The following is a 9173-nucleotide window of genomic DNA, read 5'->3' on the forward strand; positions in this document are numbered from 1 at the left end:
CCCTAGCGGGCCTGCGCATGGCGATCCCGAGGGTGGGGGGGGGGGCTCTTGGGATCTGCTCTCCCCCCAAGAGGCGGCAGCTCCCCGCTCCCTCCCTCCCTCCCCCCGACCCGCCGGGCCACCCACCTCTTTGGTGCTGATGTTGCCTTTCACGTATTTGCCCCAGCTCGACCGGGGTTGCTGACCCAGCAGCAGCAGCAGGAGAACCTGCAGGGGGGCAAAGAGTCGGCGAGCGCCGGGCAGCCGCGCCAGAGGCCGGGACGGCTCCATCCTCACCCCCATGGCCGGCTCCAGCAGCCGGGCGCAGCTCCCTGCGCGCTCCCGTTTAAAGAGACAGGATCTCGCGCTCCCCCCCTCCCCCCGGTCCTCCAGCAGACCCCGCCGTCCTCCGGCCTGCGCATTTGCAGGGATTGGGGGTGGGGTCTCTAACCCGCTATTTGCAGGCGGGGGGGGGGGGCTAAGTGAGTTGCCTTCTTGCCTTCTCCATTTTGCCTATATGGGGTGGGGGATTGAGGGGGCGGGAATCAAGCATGTCCAAACTGCAAAGGACAGAAGCTGGGGAAGAAGAGTTTTTATACCTCGCTTCTCTCTACCCGAAGAAGTCTCATAGTGGCTTACAATCGCCTTCCTTTCCTCTCCCCACAACAGGTACCCTGTGAGGGAGGTGGGGCTGAAGGATCGTGCTGCAAAGTGCTTCGCCAGCCCCTTTCCTTTCTGCTCTTTGCCCGCGTTTTCGCCATTAAAATTGTATGCCGCTCCAGGCAGAGATCTTTTTTGTTTTGCATATTTACACCCGACTCAAGACAACCCTGCGAGGTAGGTGAGGCTGAGAAGGGGTGGAGAGCCCGATGTCCCCCAGAGTACGGTCCAATGACTCTCCAATCACTCCACAATGCTGATCCTCTTTCTCTCAATCATCATTTGCTCGGGCAAGAAAAATATCCTAATATTCAGGGTTACCAACCTCCAGGTGGGTCCTGGAGATCTCCCTGTATTACGGTTCTTGTCCAGACTAGGGCTATTTGTTCCCCTGGAGAAAACGGCTGCATTGAAAGCATTATACCCTGACGAGGTCTTCCCCTTTCCCAAACTCCCTCCCCAAACTCTACCCCCCCAAATTTCCAGGAATTTCCCCATGTAGAGTCAGCAGCCCTCTCCCACATGAAGTGGAGGCAATTCAAAAAGAAGCAGACCTGGTTCTCAATGAGTGGGGGGATGGGTCACCAGGGGCTAGGCCAAAGGTTCGCCTCCTGCTGAACTAGTCTTCCTGATGGATGAAGATCACCAGACCAGGTTTGGATGGCACAAGTCTACACATTCCTAATATTGATGCTAATGACCTCGCAACACACCCGTTCCTCTGCATCAAAGTCCCATGCTCTCTAGGCAGTCAGACTTAAAGACCAACAAGATCTGGCAGAACAAAATCAGAGTCCAGTGGCACCTTTAAGACCAACAAAGGTTTATTCAAGGCATGAGCTTTCGAGTGCAGCACTCTTCCTCAGACTAATGAACAATATAAGGTAAAAGCAAATTGTGGCAAATTAGTAAACTGTGTCATAATATCCAGATTAAACCATATGATGCCATATGATAATTGTTTGCTAAAACAGCTAATCAGTCCTTTTGAGTTCAGTTGTAGTTCACAAATACAATGGAGAAATAAAACTCAGTAATTAATCGCCGACACTTTCCCAGTTGTGAAAAGAAATAATTAAAAGAGACTAGTTGCCGGGAGGGAAGAGCATGCAGAGAATCAGGATACGTATCTGAGGCAGGGAACTTTGCCTCTCAGAAGCTCACCGTCCAGAAAATCTTGTTCATCTCTAATGTGCTCTTTGACTCAGATTTAGCCACTCTACTGCCAACCGACATGGCTGCCCTCAGAAAGTCTCTCTCTCTGTTTTTTGCTGTCAAATAATGGCTGTGGGTTTTCAAGGCAAGAGGTATTAGGAGATGGTTGACTATGGCCTGCCTCTGCCTCAGAATGTAGTTTTTCCTTGGAGGTCTCCCATCCAAATACAACCCTGCTTAGCTTCTGAGATCCTCCTATCCTGGCCTATCCAGGTCAGTCTCAAAATATTTCATAAGACTGCCTTGTCAAAGAATACAGTTTCCATCTGCGAAGCAAGACAATTTTCAATTTCAGATTTCAGAGAAGAGGCTGACTTTGATATGGACATCTCCTCCAAATGTACACAATCCAAGATAGACAGCCATTGTGTGGCATTCGTTTACTTGGCATGTTGTTTACTTGGATTTTAGTAAAGCTTTTGATAAGGTTCCCCATGATGTTTTGATGGATAAATTGAAGGACTGCAGTCTGGATTTTCACATACTTAGGTGGATAGGGAATTGGTTAGAGAACCGCACTCAAAGAGTTGTTGTCAATGGTGTTTTTTCTGAACTGGTGAGCCAGATTTGATTCCCTGCTCCTCCTCCACGTGCAGACGCTTGCTCCTGGGGAGGAAAGCTATGGCAAATCTAGACAGCATCCTAAAAAGCAGAGACATCACCCTGCCAACAAAAGTGCGTTTAGTGAAGGCTATGGTATTCCCAGTTGTAATGTATGGCTGCGAAAGTTGGACCATAATGAAGGGCCAAGAATTGAGGCTTTTGAACTCTGGTGCTGGAGAAGACTCTTGCAAGTCCCTTGGGCTGCAAGGCGAACAAACCGGTCAGTCCTAGAGGAGATCAGCCCTGACTGCTCCTTGGAAGGCCAGATCCTGAAGTTGAAACTCAAATACTTTGGCCACCTCATGAGAAGGAAGGACTCCCTGGAGAAGAGCCTAATGCTGGGAGTGATCGAGGGCAAAAGAAGAAAGGGATGACAGAGAATGAGGTGGCTGGATGGAGTACCTGAAGCAGTAGGTGCAAACTTAAATGGACTCCAGGGAATGGCAGAGGACAGGAAGGCCTGGAGGATCATTGTTCATGGGGTCACGATGGGTCGGACACAACTACGCACCTAACAACAACAACAAATTTATTATTGTAACCTGCCCTTCCCATGAAGCTCTGGGCAGGGAAAGTTAGTTCATACAATATCTTTAGACCCTTCTCTCAGCTCAGGCTGTCTCAACAAAGGTTTTGTAAAGCCCTTTGGTTTCTTGATGATGCTGGAAGCTTTCCAGAATGGGTGGGAGTTAATTAATTTTTTATATATTTAAAAATGTGTTAAACATTTATCAGGCGATATGACCATATAAGGTCAACTTGACTCACGCACACGGTTGGGCCTGGAGGGGGTGGGGACTGGAGTGTCCCCAGGTCGGTGTGTCCACAGCTATGCTGCTCAACCATATCTTTCATGATGGTGCCACTTCTGAGGTTTCTTGAAGCCTGATGAATGTTTCAGTGGGTTCTCAATGTTTAAAAAAAAGGTGAGAAAGGTTGTATTAGCTCCTTAAAACAAAAGCCTGCTGGCACCTTAATGATGAAATCATCCATGGGCTTCTGTTTTACTTTGCCACAATGGATTAACACAGCTACTCTTATGCCATTAACAACTTACCCACTGAAAACAGCTTGCCAGGTTAATCTGCTCCACCCTCTCATCTAGTAGAAGAAGAGTTGGTTCTTACATGCCACTTTTCTCTACCCGAAGGAGTCTCAAAGGGGCTTACATTTGCCTTCCCTTTCCTCTCCCCACAAGAGACACCCTGGGGGGGAGGTAAGGCTGAGAGAGCCCTGATATTACTGAAGAAGAAGACTTGGTTCTTATATGCCACTTTTCTCTACCCAAAAGAGTCTCAAAGGGGCTTACAATTGCCTTCCCTTTCCTCTCCCCACAACAGACACCCTGTGAGGTGGGTGAGGCTGAGAGAGCCCTGATATTCCTGCTCAGTCAGATCAGCTCTGTCGGTGCTGTGATGTGCCCAAGGTCACCCAGCTGGCTGCACGTGGAGGAGGAGCAGGGAATCAAATCTCGCTCACCAGATCAGAAGTCCGCAACCCTAACCACTACACCAAGCTGGCTCTCTAGGGTTGCCAGCTCCAGATTTGGAGATTTGAGGGCAGAGTCTGGGGAGGGTGGGGTTTAGGAAGGGGAGGGAACTCAGTTTGCTATAATGCCATACTGCCCACCTTCCAAAGCAGCCATTTTCTTGAGAAGAAGCGGAATAAATGTGTTTAACCAATTTGATTATAAAATAATCATAGAATTGGAAGGGGCCATACAGGCCATCTAGTCCAACCCCCTGCTCAACACAGGATCAGCCCAAAGCATCCTAAAGCATCCAAGAAAAGTGTGTATCCAACCTTTGCTTGAAGACTGCCAGTGAGGTGGAGCTCACCACCCCCTTAGGCAGCCTACTCCACTGCTGAACTACTCTGACTGTGAAATTTTTTTCCTGATATCTAGCCTATATCGTTGTACTTGTACTTTAAACCCATTACTGCGTGTCCTCTCCTCTGCAGCCAGCAGAAACAGCATCCTGCCCTCCTCCAAATCACAACCTTTCAAATACTTAAAGAGGGCTATCATGTTCCCTCTCAACCTCCTTTTCTCCAGGCTGAACATTCCCAAGTCTCTCAACCTATCTTCATAGGGCTTGGTCCCTTGGCCCCAGATCATCTTCGTCGCTCTCCTCTGTACCCTTTCAATTTTATCTAGGTCCTTCTTGAAGTGAGGCCTCCAGAACTGCACGCAGTACTCCAGGTGGGGTCTGACCAGTGCCGTATGCAATGGGACTATGAAATCTTGTGATTTTGATGTGATGTCTCTGTTGATACAGCCCAAAATGGCATTTGCCTTTTTTACCGCTGCATCACACTGCCTGGTCATGTTTAGTTTACAATCCACAAGTACCCCAAGGTCTCGTTCACACACAGTGTTACCTAGAAGCGTATCCCCCATCCAGTAGGCATGCTTTTCATTTTTCTGACCCAGATGCAGAACTTTACACTTATCTTTATTAAATTGCATCTTGTTCTCATTTGCCCATTTTTCCATTGTGTTCAGATCTCGTTGAACTCTGTCTCTATCTTCCGGAGTATTTGCCAGTCCTCCCAATTTGGTGTCATTTGAAAACTTGATGAGTAGTCCCTCCACCCCCTCATCTAGATCATTAATAAATATGTTAAAAAGTACCGGGCCGAGCACCGAGCCCTGAGGTACCCCGCTACTCATCTCTCTCCAGTCTGATGAAACACCATTGACAACAACTCTTTGAGTGCGGTTCTCTAACCAATTCCCTATCCACTTAACTATCTGAAAATCCAGATTGCAGTCCTTCAACATATCCATCAGAACATCATAGGGAACCTTGTCAAAAGCTTTACTAAAATCCAAGTAAATGACATCAACCGAATTTCCCCAATCCAGCAAACCTGTTACTTGGTCAAAAAAGGAAACCAGGTTGGTCTGGCAGGACCTGTTGGAGACAAATCCATGCTGACTTCCTTGGATCACCAAATTGTCCTCCAGATGTTTGCAGAGAGCTCCCTTTAATATCTGCTCCATTATCTTCCCCACAACAGGTCAGTTATTTATTTCATTTACATCTTGTTTTTCTTCCCAACGGAGACCCAAAGCGGCTTACAGTTGTTCTCCTTCTCTGCTCTGTTTTAACTTCACAACGACCCTGAGGCAGGTCAGTTCAACAACAGAATAGCTCAGGGCGGAGGAGCAGCTTATGGCTGAATGGGATCCATCCCCCTGCTGTTCCATGCTACTGCTGCTCAACTGGGCAGCAGGGGGAAATGGGTGGTGGGAGTGGATTGACAGCATTCAAGTGTCAGGGAGGAATCTGGGAGACCCATGTTCGAATCCCCTCTCTATCCCCGTCTGCAGTGGAAGCTTATCCATTATCTTACCCACAACAGAGGTCAGACTCACTGGTCTGTAGTTTCCCGGGTCATCCTTCCTCCCTTTTTTGAAGATAATTTTTGAAGGAATAATGTTTGCTGTCTTCCAGTCCTCCGGGACATCTCCAGTCCTTAAAGAGGTTCGGAATATGATGGACAAGGGCTGTGCAAGTTCTCTGGAAAGTTCTTTGAGCACTCTCAGGTGCATTTCATCTGGCCCAGGGGATCTGAACTCATCCAGTGCAGCTAAATGCCTCTCAACAACCTCTCTGTCCATGTCAACCTGTCACCCAGATACTACCCTTTGGCTACTGCCATCTCTAGATGTGCCTAAACCCTTTGACCTGTGTTAAAAAAAAACAGATGTAAAATAGGCACTGAGCCTTTCTGCTTTCTCTGCATCCTCCGTTAGAGTTTGTCCATCCACACCCAACAGTGGACCTATTGCCTCCTTAACTTTACGTTTGCTCCTCACATAACTGAAAAATCTTTTCTTGTTACAGTGGGCTTCCCTGGCCAATCTTAGCTTACTCTCAGCTTTGGCCTTTCTGATGATTGATCTACAGTGCCTAGTAACCTGTAGGTACTCTTCTTTAGAGCTCTGTCCTTCCCTCCATTTCCTGAACATTTTCCTTTTCTTTCTTAGTTCCTCTTGAAGTTCTCTGTTCATCCAAGTAGGCTTCTTAGAGCTCCAGCAGTGTTTTCGTCTTTCTGGGATAGTCATGGATTGAGCATGCAATAGCTCTTGTTTGAGTAGCGCCCACCCTTCACATGCTCCCTTCCCTTCCAGCATTCTCGTCCATGGTATGACACTCATCATGTCTCTGAGTTTATTACAGTTCTCAACCATACCTGTCAGTGACCCCAACTTTGGCAGTGGCTTCGGTGGTAGTGTGCGCATGCGCATGCATGCGCAAAACACTGGAGGTGGCGTGGAGGTGGCCATTGCCATGGCTCCACTGCCACTTCCCACCTCCGCCAGCCGCCGGCCACGGCCTCTGCCTGCCGTCTCCGCCGCCTGCTGCCTGCCTCCACACGCCATTGCCACCCACTGCCACGGCCTGCAACCTGGAGACCCCAGGGAAGGAGCCCGGAGACCCCAAGTGGGTCCCAACCCACAGGTTGAGAACCTGGTGAAACCTCTAAGAAGAAACCAGTAACTGCTGACAAAATAAGAATGTTGACTTGATTATGAAGCTGATTGATCTTTTTTTAATGCAGTTTATTAAAGCTTTTTTAAAAGTAAAAAACCGAGATAAAAACCAACAAACTAGGATAAAACAGAGAGAAAAAAGAAGGAACTAAGGAAGAGTAGAAACGACACTTTCGATCTTCTTCACAGTGAACATAGTGCCCCCCCCAAGGAAGACACTTCACCACGCTTGGCCCGTCAGTGGTGGCCAGCAGATGTGGCCCTGTCACCCCCATAGTGGGGGAGGGCTTGTTTTTACCACCATACTTGTTTGTTAATGTTAATTCATTTTAAATTGGGTTTTAATGCGCGTTTTATTGTATTGGGTTTTTATTCTGTAACCCACAATGAGCCAGCATGCCGAGAGTGGCGGGGAATAAATTAAAAAATAACTATGTAAAATCAAAAATGTCACACTTAATCTAAAGTTACAAACATTAAAAAACCCTCTTTTTCCTACTTTCTAATAATATTTTTCCTCTTAGTCATCAGAACAGCAGTTCCTTTTTTCTGTTTCGTGCAATGAATCTGTAAAGTGTTTCCAGACAGTCATGAGTACAGATCTTGTTTCTTCTCTGATCAAAGAAATAAGCGTGGCCGTCTCTGAAAATTCCACTTTCTTCACCAACTATTCCCGTTTTGTGGGTTAATGAATCTTTCCATTTCTGCACATATAATACCCTTGTTGCTGATGTCATATATATAAAAAATAGTTCTGTGAGTTTTTTTCTACCTGTCCGTTACTCCCAATTAAAATCCTCTGGTTTCAATTGTACGTTTAAAATCTTCTGGATCAATGAATGCATCTGATTCCAAATTTTCCAGGCTTTATTACACCATAAATGGTAAATGAAGCTGTTTGATCAAACGCTTAACATATCACTAAATCAAATCAAATAACACGTAAATGACTTTTGTAAATCCGGGGTCACCGGGGATAAAAATCCCAGGGTAGATTCAGCCCAGATCAGACTAAATGTGAGAAAGACCCACAGCTCACTTGCAGCATATCTGCTTGGAGTGCATGAAGTCCCAGGAAGCTCCAGTTAAAAAGAGCAGGCGGTGGGATTTTACCATATGCAGTGGACCTGTCAGAAGATAAGGAAATATTGTGTTATGATTCATGATGAGATGCAAAAGACTGAAAATTACATTTGTACTAGATGCAAAATGTATGTTATTAAATACGGCACCAAATAAGTGCTTTATAGGGCAAGCCTCAGTGGGGATGCCAAATTAATCCCTGGCTCATAAAGCCAAAGAAAAGTCTGATGGCACTTTAGATATGAACAAATGGATCCCGCATAAAGCATCACCAAAGCTGTCTAGTCACTAAAAGTATATATCTTTCTTTGAGGCAGAGTGAAGAAAGACTTGGACCGTTTCTGCACGGAGGTGTAAATGCATGCTGCCTCCTGCTTGCAAACACATGATAGTAAACCACTCATTTGCATGCTTCCTGATGGGAGACCCCTCCCGCGTTATCCCGCCATCTCGTCACAGCTTTTTCCCTCCTGATGAGGCCGCAGCAAAGCCGGAAGTGTGGACAACTCACAGATTTCTCCCCACTCCTCGGATTGTCAATCAACCCAAACCACCAATCCCTTCCCAGCTTTGTTTGGGGGACTCAAACTTTCGTTCCACCCTCCCAGTCCCGAAATTACTTAAAAAAAACACTTCTGTGTTGCTACGGGGACACACCACAACAGTAAAACAGTTTTTAAAAATATATTTCTGCATTTCTATGGGATCATGCTGTGACAAGACATTTCTTTAGACCTCTTTCGGGATTCTTGGTATAGTGGTCTCTCTGTATGTTTGGGTAGATTTCTGATAGGCTGGCCGCAGTAATTGGACCCTGATGATTGTGTGTTCACAATAAAGATTTAAAACACAGAGCACGGATGCTAAGCTAATAGGGAGAGGGGGACTTTATCACACACCTTTCCCCATTCATACCCCAACGTCAGAAAACACAAACAGGAATGTGTTTTACATCGGTCTTCCGCCCAATCCCAATATCACTGTGCACACTGAAGAGAACATGACACTACATTTTATTTGGACTGAAGTCACATTGCTTTGAAGTCCCATAGCAATGTGGACTGCACCATTAAAAAGAAAAGTGATTCGGAATGGAGAGGGGAGGGTAGTGGCGAGAGTCACACATTTA

The 9173-nt window shown here is 46.6% G+C and overlaps 1 protein-coding gene across 1 annotated transcript in view; it reads right to left on the reverse strand.

The window, feature by feature from the left end:
• The window catches only part of TMEM145 (transmembrane protein 145), a 41225-nt gene extending 40814 nt beyond the window's left edge, over nt 1–411 (reverse strand). Inside the window, exon 1 of the mRNA XM_077336694.1 lies at nt 127–411. Within this exon, the coding sequence (XP_077192809.1) occupies nt 127–282 (156 nt within the window). The 5' untranslated portion in view covers nt 283–411. The remainder of the gene's footprint in view (nt 1–126) is intronic.
• Nucleotides 412–9173: the final 8762 nt, after the last annotated feature.

The sequence above is a fragment of the Paroedura picta genome, chromosome 5, assembly GCF_049243985.1.
Source record: "Paroedura picta isolate Pp20150507F chromosome 5, Ppicta_v3.0, whole genome shotgun sequence".
Classification (NCBI taxonomy): domain Eukaryota; kingdom Metazoa; phylum Chordata; class Lepidosauria; order Squamata; family Gekkonidae; genus Paroedura; species Paroedura picta.